We start from the raw sequence: 21608 nt of genomic DNA on the forward strand, positions 1-21608 counted from the left end.
GTGGATAGACAGAGTGCTAAATAATTCAGTTTCATCTGAAAAAGCAATACTTCTTTGTCTTGCAAATTTTCTTATATCTCAGTGTGGAAAAAACTCAAGGATGGTATTAAACCTACATATATGGTTATACTTACACATGACCATGAACTATATCTATTTCAGTAGCAGCTGCCAAAATTACATAATTCTGAATGTAATCCCTCCAAGAAAAATCATACAAAGCACTTTTTGTCTTTATTAGTATCTACAGAACAAGTTAACCGCATGGAAAGCTCTAGTCAGCTGTTTTTGTTTCATGGGAGAATAGTTCATCAGTTCTCAGGAGAATTTATATTTGACCTCTCTGCACAGGACCTTCAGCTTCCAACAAACAGTGTTTGTGAATACACCCCCAGAGACTAATATCGAACATTCCACTACAATTCTATAGTGCTTGTTTTAGGTTATTTTTGATTGATGGCCTGAAGTTATGGCTTTAGTTATTTTTAACATTGTTTGTTGGGTTTTGTAAATGTCATGTTGGAGGAGGGAGAAAAATATCCTCATCCTTTAAAATGGGAACTGCAGTTATAACTCTGTCTGTCCCATCAAGTCAAGTACGCCGAAAGCCAACTTATCCATGATTTCTTGATTCTTGCATTGCACTTGAGCCTAGAGTGGGATCATAGCAGCTGATATTGTTCTCATTTCACAGTTAAGAAAAGTAAGGGACAGAAAGGTTAAATGGTTGCTGTAACACTGACTAGGTTGGATGCCAACTAGTGCTAGAGCAACGGTGGAGCAACATACAGCATCTGACTTCTAACCCAGTATTTCTCTCAGTACATTATGTCTTGGGTTCCAAGCAAACAACAGATGAGAAGTACACACAGGCCTGCTCAACTCTACCCTCAGAACCAGGAAAAGAAATGAAAGAAAAGTAGAAAAGGAGAACTTCTTTACTAGTTATTTTAGTTCTTTTATATATTTTTAAATATGTGACTTTTTAATTTTCTGCTACAGAACATGTACTTTTCTCATCTAGCCTTGTCTACACTGACCTGAGCACTTCATTTTTTCATGTATCTTAACTGCCCTAAATTTTGTTGGATTTGATGAAACAACCCTTCAGCTAATAGCATAGATCTCAGGAGACAAAGACCTTGCCATCTTGCTAAAGACACGGTTTGTCTCAAAATGTCATGTGCACAGACCCAGAAAAGTTTGATATAGCTTCCAACAGAGAATTGAAGTGTCTGATCAAACAGTCAGAAAACTGTTGGTGATAGCTTATTTGTGCCACTAGTTTAGAAAAAAACTTCTAATAATGTCCACAGATTAAGGATCTTCTGCTGCTTCTTTGATATCCTCCTCAGCTGGTATTCAAAGACAGTCTAGCTGTCGTCTTCAACTGTGCTCACAGGGAGAGTCAAAGAATCCTCCTTGCCAAGGACAGGCCCTTAGGCTTTACCCTCTGTTCTCTAACCTTTATTCTCAGTCTGCCACAGACATAATAGACACAAATTAATTCATTACTCAAGTAAACATGTAGCATACAGATTCTTACCTCTTTTATGCTTGAGCCTTTACCCTTTATTCTAATGATCTAATTCTCTTCGTGTGTGTTTTCATTAATGCTCACATTGGACTCCATGCCCTTGGAGAACTGGAAGTTCTCCATTCGTTTCTTCAGTCACAGAGCATATTCTCAGGTCCTGCTGGGCTCAGAGCTGAGACACACAGATGAAATAAGCAATATCCTTACTCTTGAGGAGCAGACCAGTGAGAAAGAAACACACAGGGCAAAACCACTGATACAGAACATGGCACAAGAAAAATAGACAAAATGAGAGCAGCTACTCTTTCCCAAGAGATATGAGAAAGTTACTGAGAAGGATTTCTCACTAGACTTTGGTTACTGAGGAGAATCATCAGGTGGACAGAGTCAGTGGACGACAAGGAGGAGAGCATTAGAGAAAAAAGAAGGCATGTGTGAAGGCCCAAAGGCATAAAAGGACACAATGAATTTGAAGAACAGGAAGTCATGAGAAGTGGCTAAAGCACAGGTTGAGTATGTGAGTGTGCCACGCAGTGCAAGGATGGGAAAGGGATAAAGAGATGTTAGGAAAAGTAGGAAAGCTGGAACAGGGTCTCTATGCTAAGTAATGAAGTTGAGACTGTTTCACAATCAAAAAAAAGTTTTGGAGGTTTTCTTCCAGGGAAGGGAGATAATCAGATAAGTCAGAGAAAGATTTTTCCTAAGCATTATGGAGTATGTTCTGGAATTCCCTGGGAGTGTTGAGCTTATCATCAGAGAACAAAAGTCATATAGTAGAAATGTGCTTGGTTCCACTCAAGAGAGTAAGAAATCTTTAATAATATCTTCAGTTTAATGTGGTCCATCAAAGATATGAGGAGAGCCTAAATTAAGATTCGAGGGATGCTTCTGAAGTGGAATCAATAGGACGTGTGGTGCCCAATAAACATGTGTAGGAGTGCAGGCAGGGAAGGCGGGAAAGAAAATGATTGAAAGAATTGCCTTAGGAAACTATGTCATTTATATAACTGTGCACGGTAATGGTTTCTGTAACTCTTTATAAAGAGTAGAGCAATATACTACCTTGTTCAATGAGGCTTCCAAGATGCTCTTGACTAGCATGAATCCCCTGTCTACCCTCAGAGCAGCAATTCAAATTATAAAAGCCTAAGTGGGAAAATGCCCACAGGTAAATTCAATTAAATACATTTCAAATTAAGATTCTGCCTTGACTATGGGAGTTGGGGGGCGGGGTGGATGGAGGAGGGCAAAGGAGGGAAAGTTAGGACAACTGTAATAGAATAACAATAAAAATGATAAAAAGGCAAAAAATAAAATAAAATTCTATCATTGACATTAAAAAATATTCTGCATTCAGTGTCTGTCTCCATCCAAGTTCAGTACATCAATCAGATATGTTTCAAAGACTTCAGTATTTTGTAGTAACACTTTCCAAGAGCATTTTAATATTCCTTATGTCATTTAGATTTAAATTCTTTCAAGTTCTTCCCTGAAGTAAAGCAGAATCAAATTTGCTTTAGAGAATCAATGAAAGACCTGAATGGGCAATTGAAATACTCATGTAGCTCTTTTGGATAAATGTAGATGCATTTATGCAGGCAGAGTGAAGCTACTGTGAATAGCCAGATGAAAATTAAACCAAAAAAAAAAAACAAACTGTAAAGAACAGCACACTTCGACATATGTACAAAAGTAGTTCCTATGGTATCATTTGCATCTATTTAGCAAAATTTATAGATCATGTATTAAAGATAGAAATGATCTTAGATTCCACTTACTGTATATCCTCTACTTTAAGACATGTAATCAATGTGACAATTTTATATAGTACTAACATTACCTGACTCCATGGGGAACAAAAAACTGTAAGCAAATCAATGTACTAACTTATCATTGATATTTACAATAAAGGATATACAGTGTTTCAATTCCCTCAAGTAAATAAAATTCCTCAAAAACACATCCACATAGATACATTGGAAACCAAAATACCCACATTATATCTAGCACATTTCAACTCCACCATGAGAAGCAAAAGCCCTCTCAGTTTTGAAACTTGTAATCTACAACAGGAAAGTAATAGGACCCATCAGGGTGTCCTCAATTTGTGCAACGTTATGCATGAAGCTCGTGTATGTTGCAACCATGCCCTTGCTTTGCACATTTCCATGGTAACTGAGTATGGAGAGACAAAGGGGGAACTTTATTGTCTCCCTCTCCCCTCTCTTGCCTCTCAAATGGTCCCCCTCAACCATCAACCCTGTGCATCAGCCTACAGCACCCCGAATCTTCCTTGTTAGGACAATTTCCATGACCACCATTAGCATGCAAAACCCGTATCTGGATATGCTAGAACCATCTGGATTATTTCCCTGTTGACAAACATAAAGAAAGGATGGTTTAACACATACTACTTCTACTCATTTATCACCAATTTTTAAAAACCTTTTAAAAATAACACATCACATATGTGTAAAAATATTTTTACATACATGTGAAGTATAAGAAATAACAATTTGATTAAAGAAATTAAACATGTCTTATATATTTGAAACCCTCTATCAATTTTGTAATCCTTTGGTTGTTTCTTTATTTCATAATATACTAGAAACCTTACAAAATGGAAGTAGTCTAGGAGTTCCCAAGTCCTGAGAGGCCACACTTCACAGTGCTATTATATACATCTAGGACTAAATAAATATTCATGATAAAAGTGGTATTTTCCATCTTAAGTGATAAAAGTTAAAGGTATATGCTCTATTTCACTATTAAGAGATAACACTTGATCACTGTAAATGAAAATAATCCTTGCATTTTAAATCCTTTCAAGGGAATCAGATCTATTTTCCTTCTGTTTCCAATCCCTCATTCACACATTAAATATGCTTGTACTCACTAGGAAGGGAAATTTCTGCAAAATTAATCAAATACAAATTCAATGTTCTTTGCAAATAATTTTGGGATGCTCCATTGGGAACTTTTTATTCTGAATTTTCATATTTCCTGTGAAAAGACTCACAGGTTCCAAATACAGTCTTTTCTCTTTTAGTGAAGAACAATATAGCAAAACTGCTATACACAGAATCGGTGAAATTGTATATTCAGTAAGACACTCTGCTGGAAATGTCATCATTAAAATCAAAGATGGCAAAACATAGAGATACAATTTATTTTTTTAATATTTTATTTATTTATTTTTAGAGAGAGGGGAAGGGAAGGAGAAAGAGAGAGAGAGAAACATCAATGTTTGGTTGCCTTTTGCACACCCCCTACTGGGGACCTGGTCTGCAACCCAGGTATGTGCCCTGTCTGGGAATTGAACCTGTGACCCTTTGGTTTGCAGTCCCACGCTCAATCCATTCAGCTACACCAGCCAAAGCAAGGCATACAACTTAAATATAGCAAATACAAAATCACATTTATAATACTATAAAAAGCAGTATAATAGTTCATTGATTTTCTGATTTTGCTAAAATTTAAAAAAATTCTGAGATGGAAAATTAGAAAATATTCATAGTTCTCAATACATTCCAGTAAAGCCAGAGATGACAAATCTCACTTTCAAAGCAAATCAGTGCTACTGCTCTTGATGGCAGTGAAAAGCTCATGTTCAATGTCTAAGCAAACATTTTGAAATCTATATTTTCTTCTGTAATGGTTTTTCTAAATAAACAAAATAACTAGAATTCTTATCCTGGCCTTGGCTTTATATTTCGTATCAGCTTTTAATTCTGTAAGATGCTGCTGCTATTATTCGTTCTATATGCATGCGAGGTAGAGAGGCAATAGCTCTTCCGACCATTGGTGGCTTTATCTGCACTTCTGCATCTGGGCAATTGTTCAACTTTAGTCACAAAGTCACAAAGACGTGGCACGTGCACCGAATCCTACCATCAGAGGAGTTTCATTTGGCCAACTTGGCATAGGACATTTAGATGAAAATGCCCAGGAGGAAAGTCATAAACAGGCTAAGGCTAGAGACTTTGGAGTTAACAAAATATCTGAAGTCACAGGCAAGGAGCATGTCCCAAGGGAGAGTATATGGTACAGGAAGATCTTAGGACTCATGTGTCCAAATCATTAGGTACCCAATAAAGATTTAAGAACTAAACAAAGGCCTGGAAAATGCAATGTACTCGATTAATAATTTCTATTACATCTAGAGTAAAAAAGACTGTTCATATTTCCATGGAATTCCACCTCCAGAACTCTCCAGCAAGAAAGTAAGTGATGACACTTAGTGAAAGCCCTATCAACAGTTCATATTTATATCCCTGAGGTGAAATCATTCTATTTCAACACATCACATTCTCATTGAATCTCACATTTAGTCAATGATGAATGCAAGATATTTTTCACAATCTGGCTGGTGGCTTGATGCATTTTGTCAGCAAAATACAAAGGAACTGCCAAGACTGGAGCGTGGCCTTTCTTAAATCACTCCAAGTGTAACCACGGCTGCAGCATATTTTCCTAAATTGGTGAATTTTCTCTTAAGAAAATATCAAATTCATTCCAGGGCTGGACTCATATTGAGGTTTTGTAATTTCTCTTATCAACAAAATTTGCCTTTATATATGTGGATCATTTTCTTATTCACAGGATCGAACCAAAATGACAAATTCTCAATTTGACTGTCAATACTGCACAGTGTCACTTCTTGGGAAGAAGTTTATGCTCAAGGACGGCAATCCATACTGCCTTTCATGTTATGATCGTGTCTTTTGTAACTATTGTGAGGAGTGCAAACAAGCAATTGAATCAGATTCCAAGGTAGGCCTTACCTCAGTTCGCAGAGTTATTGTGTATGAACAGCAGACAAAAGCTTTGGATTGCCTCTTTCCTTCAGTTAACTGTCAGTATTCTATTGTGCTGCTGCTACAGGGCATAAGCAGCTTCCAAGTTACCATCAATCAAGTTCCAGGCACTATGCTTAGCACTATGAAATGTAACATATATTTTAATCCTCACAATGACTTTAAGAAGTAGTTTAGGGTGCTAAATATTAAAGAGGTTAAGTTATCTGTCCAAAGTTACACAGATAAAATGTTGCATTACTTCTGAAATCACAGGAGTATAAAAGAATAAATGCAAAGATATTAGATTTGTACATATTCAAAAATAGATATTTTTCTAATTTCAAATCAGCCTCATCACATCTCTCCTGCCCTGATACCATCACATGTACAGTTCATTCCTCCCACAAAGCACATTATTGTAATTTTTCTTATTTCTCATCTTTTTTTTTTTGCCTTTTTTTAGCTAGGTGGTATTGAGATTTGGTTTAGTTAAGTGTCAAATACCAATAAGATATGACAATCTAAAAGTAAAGATTGTTCCATAAAAAACCTCTCTTGTTTATAAAAGGAAGGTAGAGAAAACTTGAAGAAAGAGGAGAGGATCCATTTATTTTCCATCTTTCGTGACCAACTCAGAAAGCCCCAAGCTCTCGCTCTTAATTGCCCAGGGTGTCTCCTCTCTATGGGTAATAGTATCAATAGCAGCTTTCCCTTGACCTACCAGCACAACCTACTGGCACCCGAGTCCCAGGAGTGTTGGTTGTGTCATAAAATAGCCTGCTTTATCGCAAACACATTTAATTAACTTCTTCACTGTCTCGAAGGATCTTTGTTACAAAGGCCGGCACTGGCACGAAAGATGCTTCAACTGTGCCAAGTGCAATCACTCTTTGGTGGAAAAGCCTTTTGCTGCCAAGGATGAGCGCCTGCTGTGCTCAGAGTGCTATTCTAACGAGTGCTCCTCCAAGTGCTTCCACTGCAAGAAGACCATCATGCCTGGTAAGATCAAAGGGGAGCCGGCTCTCTAAGTGAAGCTGCAATGCTTTGAGTTAAGCCCAAGCACAGGAAGAGTGTAGCAGCTGGCAGCGAAATCCTGCTTCTGAGGAAAACACTTTTGTTGCTATCTCTTGACTTCATTTAGCGTACTGTGGAAATAAATATAATTTTCTGTCTTGAATGGGTAAATTAGGGTGTTCTGCATATTTTCATAAACCTAAGTCAGAGGAACAATTTGAACTAGCATGTGAGCCATGGAGTAAAAGCAAAACCTACACCAACAATAGTAACAGGGCATTAAACCCCCTGCCCTGGATGGAACCAGTGGCAGCTTTTGTTCTCTCTTAGGAAAGAAAAGGATGTGTTGCACTTTTAGGCCAGCACTAATTGTCTCTGTTTTGATCCTCTTCTCAATCTGTATAGACATCAACATAAGAACCTGATTCTCTTATTTTCTTATTATAGATTCAAAGACTTTCTGGGAGTTCAGAGCTGCACATCATCAATCTCAGGAGTCAGTGCCCTGGCATTCCTAATGTTCCTATAATATGGCCCAATTCATCTAAACCACATGCAGCCTTGAATTCAGAGTCCCTACTTACAACACTTTCAAACCTCAAAGTTGTAACTTACAGAGCACAAGATTTTCAGTGCAGGTGTGATCAACCATCATTGTGGCAGAACTCTGTATTTTTTCCAGATAAATGTTTTAGAAACCAACAAAGCATTATTTTATAAGGACAATTAGTTTATTATCTTAACTTTAAAATAGATTTTAAGTAATTTGATTTATCTTTGCTTAAAAGAAAATAAAGTTACGCTTGATTTGTACTAACAGCTTCTTCCTTTGGGGGTACAGGTTCCCGCAAAATGGAATTTAAGGGAAACTACTGGCATGAAACCTGCTTTGTGTGTGAGCATTGCCGACAGCCAATAGGAACTAAACCTTTGATCTCCAAAGACAGTGGCAATTACTGCGTGCGGTGTTTTGAGAAGGAGTTTGCCCACTACTGCAGCTTTTGTAAGAAGGTAATTGTCTAAAGAGAATGAAGCTTATGGAATCTTCCAGATCACTCTGCTTTTCTAGCTGCATTATACATTTGAAATGAACCGATACTACCATATTATTGTTGTCTATATACATTCACGCTAGTGTGAATTTCAGCGCATCCAGCCTGTGTCTGTGAGGATGGCCATCTCTCCTCATTACCATAAAATTCCACCCAGAACATGATTTAATATCCCAAAATCTCAAGTGACTTGATATTCCAGTTCCATTCACTGCTTTATACTAGATTTGGTGTATTCTAGTAGAGAACACATATCTCTCTTTGAACAAAATATTGCAAAGAAAATAATTTTCAATCCACTTAATTTCAGAGAAATACAGATTTGTCTCAAAGAGTGATAAAGTGAACCAATTTAAAAAAGAATCTTACTTCCTCACATTGTGTCTCAGCAATGCAAATGTTTTCTTAGCTTGAAGATTTTATATTTCTAAAGAGTAAACAGGTAGGCTCAAGAGAGTGATGAGATCGTCAGGGAGATTCCTTAGACAGAAAGAGGGCTAAAAGCTTTGAGTGCTTTCCCTCCCTTCCAGTGCCAGAGAGTATCATGTGGGGCCTTTTGACTTAAATACCCATTTCAAACATATTTTCCAATAGAAAAAAAAAAGTGAATTTTTTCAAGTAAACTTTGTCTAATTCTTATCTTCTAAGCTTTTTTGTGAAAGTCACTCTAGCACTTTTATAAAACCTGTCTCTAGTCCATAAGGCATGTATATTGATGTTCTCGAAGAAATCTTTGACCTGTGAGGCATCATAAGTTTAAAATAGAACTATAAATGGTGACGAGAAAGCTGAGTCATGAAAATATATTGGACTGGTACAGCGATTTCTAAACACTTCTGATACATGGATCACTGTGGCTGGTCTCTTCAGACTTTCTGTGTTCTCGCATCTGGCCAGCTAGAAGGCTCTTTGCCACTTGCCATAGATACACGTGCAAACATGCATGTACCCAAACACACACACAGTAATTTTCTATATATATATTTAAAATACTACTACTGCATCTGAGGAGGCATCAACCCCTAAGTTATATAAACCCCTAAGTTACATAAACTCCTAAGTTATAATTCTAAAGTTATACTACAATGATGGCTGAAGATTACGAATGATAGTACCATGGCATCCTATACTCGGGGACTTTGATTACACTGCCAGAAACATGACTTAAAAAATGACTTCAACAGCCACAGCCAAACCCTGTGGCAGGTGAAGCTCCGAAAAGTCACCAGAGTCAATGACAAACATTTAGAAACAGATCCTGGAAATAAAAACAGATTTATCTCACTATTTTGAGGGACAAATAAGCGGGCCATTTTTAGGCTGTTTCCTAAAGATTTACCCTAAAATATTAATGAGACTTATGGGAAATATCTTAAAGGCATTTACTGGGGATGAAATATAAAGTTTCTGTGACACTATAAGGCTTCAGAGGGGAACTTCTCTAGAACATCAACTGCTGAGCGCGGCCTGGAGCCAAAGCACGGGCACTTCCCAGCTTATGGGAGCCTGTCCTATATTTAGGCCATGATTTGAGGTCACCAAAAATTTATGAAATGTTTATGTTGGGTAATAGACAGATCATGGCATGCCAGATTATTTTCTATTTAGTTTTTTAAGCCACAAGTCCCTTAAGGAAAGGTGGATATAATTGTTTCTCATCAAGACGATCCAGGCTGGAAAAAAAAACAATTCATTTCAACCCAACCAAAGATCAAGTCTATAAAACAGAATAAAACAGGCAAAAGTACTTGACAGTCAAACCCTTAGAACTTTTTCCATAGGTTTTGTTTTGTGAAACTAAAATTTATTTTCTACCACACAGCAAGTAACCTCAAACTACAAGTGCTTTGAATTCAAGCTTCTCGAGATTCAAATAGGGTATTCTGCAATTCATCAGCTGTTGTGTACAGGGTATAAAATCATTTTGTTTCCACTTTGTCAGAAAGAAACTTGATCTACATCTTGGGAATAATCAGTGGTAAAAATGAAGCCTGAATATTAGACTCATTTTAGCCCACCTGCCTCTTCAAAAAGAACATAATCACAAGGAAACTATTTTTTTGATTTTCATAAAATTCTTTTTTAAATTTAATCTTTATTGTATTTTTACCCATTACCATTCAGTCTCCTCATTTCCCCTCTCCCCAGCAATCACCACACTATTATCCATGAGTCCTTTCTCCCTTTTGCTCAATCCCTCTGCCCCACCACTAGCTGTCATCCAGCTCTCCATCTATGGGTCTGTCCCTGTTTTCCTTGTTAGTTCAGTTCATTCATTAGATTCCACATCTGAATGAAATCATATGGTATTTGTCTTTCTCTGACTGACTTATTTCGCTTAGCATAAAGTTCTCCAGCTCCACCCACACTGTCCAAAAGGGTAAAACTTTCTTCTCTTTTTACAGCTGAGTACTATTTTATTGTGTAAATGTCCCATAGTTGTTTTATCCACCTCTACTGATGGACACTTGGGATGCTCTCATATCTTGGCAATTGTAAATAACACTGCAATAAACATAAATGTGCTTATGTTCTTTCGAATTAGTGTTCAAAATACACATTTCTCCAAAGAGGACATACAGATAACCAATAGACATATGAAAGGATGCTCAACATCACTAATTATCAGAGAAATGCAAATTAAAACCACAATGAGATATCACTTCACACCTGTCAAAATGGCTATCATCAATAAATCAACAAATAGTAAATGCTGGTGAGGATGTACAGAAAACCTTTTGCACTGTTGGTGGAAATGTAGACTGGTGTAGCCACTGTGGAAAGCAGTGTGGAGATACCTCAAAAATTAAAAATGGATCTGCCTTTTGACCCAGAGATTCCACTTCTGGGAATCTATCAGAAGGAACACAAGCAAACTACTTTTAATGTTCCAGTGTGTCTTCTCCCTAATTAAACAGTCTTTGCAGTGTATATAGTTTTATTTTGCTGTGAACACATTTTTTCAAGTTTGAGTCTCTTAAGCATTGCCTGCTAATCATTTGGCCAAACAAATGAAAGGACTCTGGAACCCTGCTGGGCCTCATGTAAAGCATTTGAAGGCAGCAGGGAGTATTTTAAATTACTCGAGTTCACACACACCATTATGTTTCTCATTTACTTAGTATAGTTTTTCTTTCCTTTAGGAAAAATAAATTTGCTTTCAAATACCTTTAATTTTTTAGATATTTGTTGTTAGATTTTAAAATGTCTTTAGAATAATTGTTTAAAAACCCTCTGTCACAGACAAATAAGATTTTTTAAATCTGTCAATGATATGATTGATGACCTAGAATAGGCTGTACATTTTTGTATCTAGTTCATTTAAATGCAAAGAATACCAGAGCCATCTCAGATACAACATTGTGTCAGTCACTCTAAGACAGGAACGCATTCCAAGTTCCACAGCTGCTGCAAGTCAATAGCTGTGGTTCTGAAAGATGCTATGACTTAAAGACTGTTCCGCAGGAAGAGTTGTCCAGTATTCACCCATCTTATTCTAAATAAAGATGCTTCTGCATTTTAAAAAGTAGAATCCATGGATTAAACTGGTTTAGAAAAATATTATATTATGGAAGAATAATAACCATCTCTGACAAAACGATAGCATGTCACACATTGAGGCTTCACATATAACTGGTGCTCCTTACTTTGACTCCTGAAGTGGAAAACTCACACAGGTGCCCACAGTACCCTTTTTGTGCTAGATATAATCCTGGGATTGCTTTCCAAACACTTCTTCCTCTTGGTATTCATTCATTTATTCATTCAACAAGGACTAACTGTTTACTACTGCAAAGTTATCTTGCCTCAGTATTGTAATACTGTTTAAGCACACGGGCTGTGGAGTCAGACTGTGCACATCTGAACGCCAGTTCCGTGTAACCCTGGCAAGCGACACCCACTCTAACCCCAAGTAGTTGCTCATCTTTTAGGGGGTAAAGGTAATAATCCCTACTGTGTAGAGGTATTGAGAATAGTTAGAGGTCATTCCTTAGCTGAGAATTTAAAAAGTACTTAAGAAGTTTTAGTCATCATTAGCAGACAATGGTGCTTATCAATTCCATTCAAGGTTGTTACTGCTGGATATTGTGGAACATGGAGTAAAGCCTTCAGGGGGGAAACAAAGCTTTTTTTGTTTGTTTTCAGCATCCTTAAAAGGTAAACCTGGAACACAGGATAGAAAACATCTTAGTTCTAATGGCAGATCTTTGAAGACCAACAATAAATTCACAGAAAATCAGCAAAGGAAGCCACAGCCAACTTTCTTTTTCATCTTTCTGGATCCATTAAGGCCCTCTTCTTTTGTGCTCCATTATGGGAGAAAAATTAGGATATGTATCACCAGTTCCATTTGATCCTTATAGCTTCTTGCTTCCCATAGCAGTTCAAAAAAGTCACAGGAAAAGGACAGCCTGACACAGAGTGTTCGAGGAGCCCGAAGAACCACTTGTGGACATAGAAGAGAATGACAACATGGCTCGCACAATCACTACCTTTTTTGTGATCTTTTGGCAGGTGATAACTTCAGGTGGGATAACATTTCGTGACCAGCCATGGCACAAAGAGTGTTTTCTGTGTAGTGGCTGTAGGAAAGAGCTCTGTGAAGAAGAGTTCATGTCCAGAGATGGTTATCCATTCTGCCTTGACTGCTATGACCACCTTTATGCCAAAAAGTGTGCAGCCTGCACCAAACCCATTACTGGTGAGTCTTTAATACAGTCCTCCCACAAGACAGCTGTGGCTATGTTAATGCTATATAGATCATTTCAACAATGCAAGATTAAAAAATGGGTAAGCTTTCCCTTATGTTTCTTTTCGAGATAAACACAAAATGTGTAAATACAAATATTACACAGACCACTCGAGATAAGTATAGAGTATAATTAGGTTCGCTATGTTCTGTAGAGAGTAATTAATGCCAAACCTAATGGTACTGATGCTCAATTAAAGTAACAGTTCGGGGAAAGAGGAGAACAGGATGAACTGAGAGGTCAGAGAAGACCTTCATGAAGAAGGTCTTCTGGACCAAAACTTTTAAGGATTTGAGTGGGAGGGAGGGGCACTTGCGAATCAAAATCCTGCTTAATTCTAAACAAGGGTGAAGGGGACTTAAAATGGAAATGTTTTAATTAAATGAAGGTATTGTACAAAAACCCAAAGCTGTACTAATTAGGATAAATAGGTTAGGAATTAATTAATCTTCATTTTAATATGCTTTTAACAAAAGTATTCTCTTTACTCTCTTTTCCCTTGCCGTAAGTTTTAGCTATGAGTAGATGAAGTAAAACAAGGTCGCCTTCTGCTGAAGAAACAAAGTACTTGCACCATGATTTGTAAATAACATAAATGGTAAATCACTGTGTTGAGTAGATTTTCAAGGTAAAAAAAAAACACATTATGTTTTCCTCTGGGGCCCTTCTAAAACGCTGCTGCTACAGTAAAAGAGCTAAAGCTAACAGGGCCTGTGAGAAACCCAGCAGCTATTCTTTTAGGCAGTTTATTGTCACTGAATAATGTGGAAGAACTCCCCATTCCTAGATTCTAAGATTATATTTTCTCTTTCAGTTTATGTAACATGGGATTAAAGATTATTATATCCCTCTCCTTCTCCATCTTTAAGTATATCACAAAATGAAAGTCAAATCTTCGTATATCTGTAAAGAACAGTTTTGCTGCACACCCAGCTTGGTAGGCTTCGGCTGACTGGCAAGTGGAGACAGAGAGTTGCCTGGGTACACAGAGTACGGTCCTACTTGTCTACACGGGGCAGCACATTTTTCAGAATCAAACAGTGGCCCACAGAACGCATTTGGCCAGCAGGCATGTTCTGTTTGGCCTGCACATGTTTGGAAAGAGTGTAATGAAATGTAATGTAAAATCCTGTCAGAGTGAGCAGACTGCCCTCACCTTCCGGAGCCGGGTCACTGTGTCATGAAGCTAAGCGGCTGCTCCGTTGTGTAGGGGGTGGCCTCTCTGTTCCTCATACCTTGTTTTCATCACTCACCTACATCACCCTTCAGCCCTTTTGAGGACTTGCTTTGGCAATTCCATACAATCAGACTTCAAAGCTTGAACTCCCCAAAGCTCAGGCTCCCCTCTACCTCCTGCCCTTTCCACATCTGCAAGTCCTGCAGTCAAGAGAATAAGCCACTGTTTTCACTGATTTTATCTAGAAAATAGGGTATACAGAAATGCAGTAGTACCTGGACCTCAAAAATCTACTTGATAGAATCTACAGTCACAACCCAACAGATTCAGTCAACTTATTCTAGAACACTTTCCTTGAACTAGTCACAAAAAAGGGGGTGGGGGGGAAGGTGCTTCTCCAAGGAAATGAGAAAATTAAATAACTCAAAAAGGATTTGAAAACTTTCCGGGGTACTGAAATGGCTAATACTCATCTGCAAAGAGCCTACATGAGCCCTGAACTTGATGAGGTTCAATTCTGATGTATAACAGATTTTTTTCTCACAGACAGTTTCAGACCAACCACTGGGCCCAGCTGTTGAAGGTTCAGACCACAGCAAAAGCACATGGTTCTGCATGTAGCAGAAGGATGATCAGGAACTAGAGATTTGACCCAAAGTAATCCAAATGGAAGACCATGTATTTAATTTAGAATGATCAGTCTTTCAATAATTATCATAATCTTCCTTTGTCTCTGTGACCGAGAGATACCAGAGACTAAAATGTCAGCAAAACTTCAAACTCACTTCAATATTTTTTATCTAATTCTTAAACTTATAGTAAGTCCTACAGCAGTATGTCTTTAAAATTGAGCTATTTTAACTAATGTACCACAGGGAATTCCTATAATGCCATATATTTATCTTCTGAAAGTTGCATGTTCATGCAAATAATATGTGACCCTAAGGAACTAGGTTGGAATGCTTTCAAAATACTACTATACATTAACTAAATCTGTAAGTCATAAGATATACTTTTTTAATCCCATCACAATGAATTTGATTCATCTGAACAAACTCAAGGTAAAACTATGTACTTTTTCTCCTCCTCTAACATAGGAGTAACTCTCAAACTTTCTGGGGCGAATGACATGGCCTGACGTAGCGAGCAGTGCCCGGGACCAGGGATTAGATGGCCTCGGTCATGCCCCTGCCGCCGCCTAGTACGTGACACCGGGTGAACAGTCACGCCCGAGGTCCTCATGTGCCTCATTTTCGAAATAAGAAGTTGAACAGGATCACATCTGAGCTTTCTTTCATTTCTGTTAGTTTTGACTCAAGGAGTTTCAAAAATTATGATTTCTTCAGTAGGGGATACTAATGTTTTAGGTTATATTTTTTACAAAAGATAAATTCAGGCCTAATTTCGTGGAGTTAAGAGCATAGGCTCTAAAACCAGATGGCCTAGGTTCAAATCCAGATCTGCCACTTACCAGCTAGGGCATTTGAACAAGTGGTCAAACCTCCCTGTCAATTTTTATATGCAAAGTGAGGTTCGTGGTATCACCTACAGCATGAAAGTGAGGTGAGAGCTGTATGAAGCAATAGGAGATAAAAGGTTTAGAATATTGATGGGCTCATTTTCAAGTGCTCAATAAATGTTAGCTTTCATTCTACTGAATTTTCAGGAATAAATGAAGCGAGATAAAAAGAGGTACTGGAGACCTGTTTCCTGGATCACATTCTTACTGCCAAGGACCCTCACAACCTGAGGGAGTAGGCATATCTAAAATTGAAAAAATATATAAACATCATATGTTGAGCCAAGCCTTTCTTAAATTCCTGCTACCAGCTGCTTCAGTTTTTCTCCATCATTGTAAAATTCTAGAATTGTTTTTACATTTACTACTTGTAAAGGATTACTAATAAACTCAAGAAAAACTCATGAGCATCAAAATCCTAGATGTGTAATCATCAATTTTATGAACATATGGACAGAGATAATTTACATATATAGAGAACATTATTCTTGCAGTCAGCTTACAAATGTTTTGAATAATGTGAAAAGAGTTAATTGGTTTATTATTGATTTATTAGAAAGTGATGAGCCCTGGCTGGCGTAGCTCAGTGGACTGAGCTTGGGCTGCGAACCAAAGTGTCGCAGGTTCGATTCCCAGTCAGGGTACATGCCTGGGTTGCAGGTCATGACTCGCAGCAACCGCACATTGATGCTTCTCTCTCTCTCTTTCTCCCTCCCTTCCCTCTCTAAAAATAAATAAATAAAGTCTTTTAAAAAAAAGAAAGTGATGATAGCACCATAAATAGCATGCTATATATTTAATCAATGAAAACAGAAATTTGATATAAATATATCTATGACCTAGTAAATTATATGTAAAGGCATCAAATAATGTTTCTAGGATGGAAGTAAAAATTCATTATAATAAATTAAGGAGAGTTCATCTGAAATAGAATGTTTATTCACTCTTTCTGCTTCACCATCCCAAATGGAATATTTGGAAATTCTATGTAAATCAGCACATGAATTATTTTAACTTCACTCTATGAGTGAAAAGAGGGGTTTCTCTAAGACTTTTCTCAAGAAGTTTTTTCTCTTAGAGAAAACTTGGCAAATAAATAAAGACCCCAACAGATTTAGGTTACCCCAATGCCTTCCCAGTTCCTAGACACTCTGCTTTTCTACAGCTCCTCACAATCAATTCCTTGAGCCCTGAATTCATATGAAGGATATAGGGATAGTGTCTCACTGAGACTCAAATTCTATCTTTCTCAGAAACACTGGGTCTCAAGTGAGGCCCAAGTGGTGGAGACTGCCAAGCACTCCTTGGAAACTAATCATTGGACCACCAGGTCTCAGAGTGATCAGATTCACAGGTCTTTGCCACAAGCCTGGGCCAGAGTTGTCTCTAGGCAAGGTGATAAGGTCAGATTAGGCTACCTATGTGATAATCTGGATGAAATTCTCTATTTGGGGCTTTTGGGAATTGTGTCCCAAACTACATTATGACCAATGGACTTTATCCTAAGTAAAATTTAAACATGGAAAAAGAAAGGAGGGAAGAGAACTAAATGTCATCAAAACATTAGATGTGAACCGAGGAAGTACACATTTATTTTGTTTTACCCTAATGCTGCCTCTCAGAAAACAGAGCACAAAGAAAGAAGGGACAAAGATATCTGTACTTCAGTATCTCTTCCCACTACACTGCACCACACTGCACTGCACTACCTTAGTAGTCCTTGTCTGTTTCCAAAAACATGTGTTTTTTATATCCAAATGCTACCTACTTGTGTAATTATGGAAAAATTTCACTGGGACTCAGACTGGATCTCAATGGTGGAACTTGTTTACGGGTGACATTCCCAGGTGGATATGAAGCCACAGGGGCAGCGTTCTTTTTTCCCATCACTTGCCTCGATATAGTCCTGCTGTATCTCCACTTCCTGAAAGAGTTCCTGATAGAATGCTCAATCTATTCATTGGAAAAAAAAGATTATTCTTTTTTTCCATTTTTTTTTACAGGTCTCAAGGGTGCCAAGTTCATCTGCTTTCAAGACCGCCAGTGGCACAGCGAGTGCTTTAACTGCGGGAGGTGCTCAGTGTCCTTGGTGGGGGAAGGCTTCCTGACCCAGAACAAGGAGATCTTCTGCCGCAAATGTGGCTCTGGAGTGGAGACTGACATCTAGAAGGAGATGGTCCTTCCCTACCTAAAATCCACCTTGCTTTTGTTCTCACTAAACCCAGAAGTTGGTTGAAGTCATATTTCTGGCTTAAGTTTTAAAAAATTATTAATGTAGAGTTCATAACAGAAGGGTTTGGCAAACGTCCTGATTGAACTGTATTATAAGAGCACAAAAAAGCACAGTTTAACAGGAAGGAATATATACTATTTCACAAAGGCACCTATCCTTGCAAAACACTGCACTCTGCTGTTGGAAACATAAGAAATTATCTCTTTATTGTAATCAGGTATATGACCTATACAAAGAAGTCATGGATATTATTACTGAAGACATGTTCTTCAAAGGTGCAGAGTAAAAACGAAATTAAGAGATCAAATTAAAAGGCACCAGTTTGCATTCCTACCAAGCCAGTTTTACATAATGTGATGTGAACAGTAGGGCCACAGGGATCAGGGAAAACTGATAAACAATCATCACATATAAGAATTCTGTCATTTTATCTTTCTTTTATTACTCACACATACGGACTTGGAACACCAAAACTGCAATTGCCCTCATCCGCACTGCTTCCAAACACTGGTTGGTTCCCGCGTTTAATCAATGGAATCTGAGGATTGTAGGTGCTGTGGCTCTCATATATTACACAGATACAGTGGGTCCTCCCTATCTAGGGATTGTCAAAACACAGGTTTCAACACGTTTTGTGTTAAATGCGCTTTCAAAGCCCACATGATTTTTCTAAAGACTTACTTTCTTTCATGAAAGAAAATGTCTCTTCTTTCAAATGAGCTAACCAGAATAATCATTGTCCCCAAAGGCAAACCTTTAAAGTAAATAGATCATTAAATCATCACTTGTGGAAATGAGTTTTAGGGAAGGGATTGAGTGTTGGAACACGACTTTCATCCAGATATCTAAAGGCATAATAGAATGCATAATTAGCTCTGAGCCTCATGCATTCTGACTTCTAAAATTACATTGATGATTAATGGAAGACCATAAAAGTGGGCTTTAAAGACAGCTAGTAATAATAAGAACCGAAAAAGAATAATTCACAGCTGGTGATTCAGGACCCAGAAAGCAGCAGTGTAGAGCCACATGGGCTATAAGCGAGCCCTCCCACCTTCCCTCCACGCCTACACTGCGCTCCCCACCCATGCTGACCATGCCCTGGAGGTGCACTCGCAACCCAAAGCAGCCATTCTACAAATAAGTCCATTGTATTGGTCATAAGGGAAGTAGTAGCCTTAGTGAAAAGTCTAACTGTCCCTGGACAATATTTTTCACATCAGGTGGGACAAATGGAAAGCCACCTCTGCTCCCTTTTTCAGTCCACTTGAGTGGGGTAGAGGGAGATCAGGAGAAGAAGCTCTCGAAGACATAACAATTTTATGTATCTGCTCTCAGATTATAATATAACATTAAACTTTCTGATTGAAATCTAATTATATGTTGTGGCCAATTACCATGATTAAAATAGCATCACAGGGGATCCAATTAAAATTGTTATGGAAACACAATTTTTGGAATAGTTTAAAATGCAAGGACATTTGGAGATGCTAACAATTTAGAGATACTAATAAAAGGTCAGGCTACATATGTTATTTGAAAATAGTAATTGTCTTTCTTTTTTTTTTTTTTTGTATTAACAATGCCAAGATCTTTTTTTCACATTCACTTTATAAAATGTAGGGACAACTATCAATTTTTTCCTGATTTGTTTGAAATTTCACATAACAAGGAACAAAATATGCCAATTTTTCAATAACCTAGAAAACAATAAATCATTACATATTTAGAAAGCCAAGGCATTCTTCTAAGACTGGATAGATTCACAACATGTAACATTAACTCAGTTAACCAATTACATATAAACATACAAAATGTAATGTTTTCTTAATTAAACAATTGGTATTATTGGGGCATTTTGCTGCATGTAGGGGGTGGGATCAGGCTTGAGTGGTAGTGGTGCTGAGGCGAGGGGAGGGGCGGCCAGGCTTTGGAAATGTGAGAATGTCAGATAAACATCCTTCCCCACAGCTTATAAAAAGTGTCACAGACCTTCTACTATAATTGATTTCAGGTCAGTCAAGGAAAAAGTTCACTAAAGGACCCATTTAAAGATGGAACTGACAGCCTCGAGAAGCAGGGAGCTCCCATGGATTCAAAGAGCAGCATCTGCACAGGCAGGAAGCAGAAGCAAGTCCTGTGCTAAAAACAGCTTGATGGCCAGGGCACAACAGAGAACTGCCCCAAACTGCCCCAAAGAGAAAGGGTCAGATGACAGGAGAATGTTAACTCTCCTTTAAGTTTTATAAAGGTTTATATTTGACATAAAGTGCAATAGAAAGTTATCAACTATTCTTAAGTAGAGGAGAAAAAACAATGCAACAGAGTCTGAGAAAGATCCTGCTAAAGATTCTGTGAGGCCTAGAACCGAAGAGGGCGAGGTCCAAAGGCTAGGCCTCCTCATGCCTGTGGCTAGTGGCAATGAAAAGAGAAAGTTAAGTATCAATAAGTAATAATAAGAGCTATATCCGGAAGACAACAAACCAAAATATTTCATGATGTCACATGATTAGAAATGACAAAAATGCAGAAAAGAATTCCTGCTTCCATGCTAACAGGCAGGGCGCCTAAGGGCTCGGTGTGCACTCTACCAATGGACCGCAGAACAACCCAGGCCCACTGGTTAAAGGAGGTGTGACAATGCTACTGTCAAGAGTCCAAAACTTACATACTCAATATAACTATACAAAGAAAGCCTTCTGTTGTATGCTGTACCACAAATGAAAAATCAACCCAAAAGTATGTCTGATGTTAGTGACACCATTTTTTAATTTTAGTAACATGTACTTTTTAATCTACCTGGCATATTAATAATTATATTTAAAATAAAAAATGATTGTTATAGTATGTTTTAGATACATTTAATTGAGCACATAAATTATTCTCAAAGACATTTAGAGATAGATATTATTGCAATAATATTGTTTTTACTTAATTTGCAAATCATGGTTTTCAAACATTTTTATGCTAAATAAATTTGCATAGTACATATTTCTCATATTCTTTTTAGTTCTTTAGTTTTTACATTAACTGTGTAGTAAACAGAATACATATGAATAACTTTGTAGTGTTTCTACTTCTTACATAAGAAGCATGATGACTTTTATCTTCTTGTCCTGTTCATTTTCACAACACCCAAACTAACTATCTGTTCAGATACAATTTCAAGGCATTAATTAGAAAATGGCATAACTGAATTCTATCTGACCCAAACATTAATGCCTTTCCTGTGAACCACATCTCTGCTTTTTCTTACAGTGATCAACTTTTTAAAATACCCTAAACTAAGAATTATTTTACTTCCAATTATTATTTTTATGATTCTAAATATATTGTATCACAAGTAATTCACTTCAATTGAATTTCCAGTTTTGACTGAGAAAGGATGTTAACTTCTTATCGTTTCTACATTGGAGGAATTGTTTACAATCTTTTTATCTAAAGAAAAATTTGTGTTTGTAACACAAGCTTTCTTTAAACTTAGCTAATCTACACTAGTTAAGTTCTCTCCAGAGTTGCATTAGAC

At 37.5% G+C, this 21608-nt stretch overlaps 1 protein-coding gene across 5 annotated transcripts in view; it reads left to right on the forward strand.

Annotated features, from left to right (window-relative positions):
- Positions 1-20951, forward strand: part of FHL5 (four and a half LIM domains 5) — a 33081-nt gene extending 12130 nt beyond the window's left edge. For 3 of the 5 annotated variants that reach the window (XM_045842545.1, XM_045842542.1, XM_045842544.1), the window contains 5 exons: positions 6140-6310; positions 7161-7335; positions 8192-8361; positions 12918-13104; positions 17853-20951. In XM_045842545.1, coding sequence (XP_045698501.1) covers positions 6152-6310; positions 7161-7335; positions 8192-8361; positions 12918-13104; positions 17853-18016 — 855 coding nt within the window. In that variant the 5' untranslated portion in view covers positions 6140-6151 and the 3' untranslated portion in view covers positions 18017-20951. Of the gene's footprint in view, positions 1-5700; positions 5761-6139; positions 6311-7160; positions 7336-8191; positions 8362-12917; positions 13105-17852 lie in introns of all 5 variants that reach the window. The other 2 variants (XM_045842543.1, XM_045842546.1) reach the window with 2 other exon arrangements.
- Positions 20952-21608: the final 657 nt, after the last annotated feature.

The sequence above is a fragment of the Phyllostomus hastatus genome, unplaced genomic scaffold (assembly GCF_019186645.2).
Source record: "Phyllostomus hastatus isolate PE091 unplaced genomic scaffold, TTU_PhHast_1.1 phas_contig_40, whole genome shotgun sequence".
Taxonomy (NCBI): Eukaryota; Metazoa; Chordata; class Mammalia; order Chiroptera; family Phyllostomidae; genus Phyllostomus; species Phyllostomus hastatus.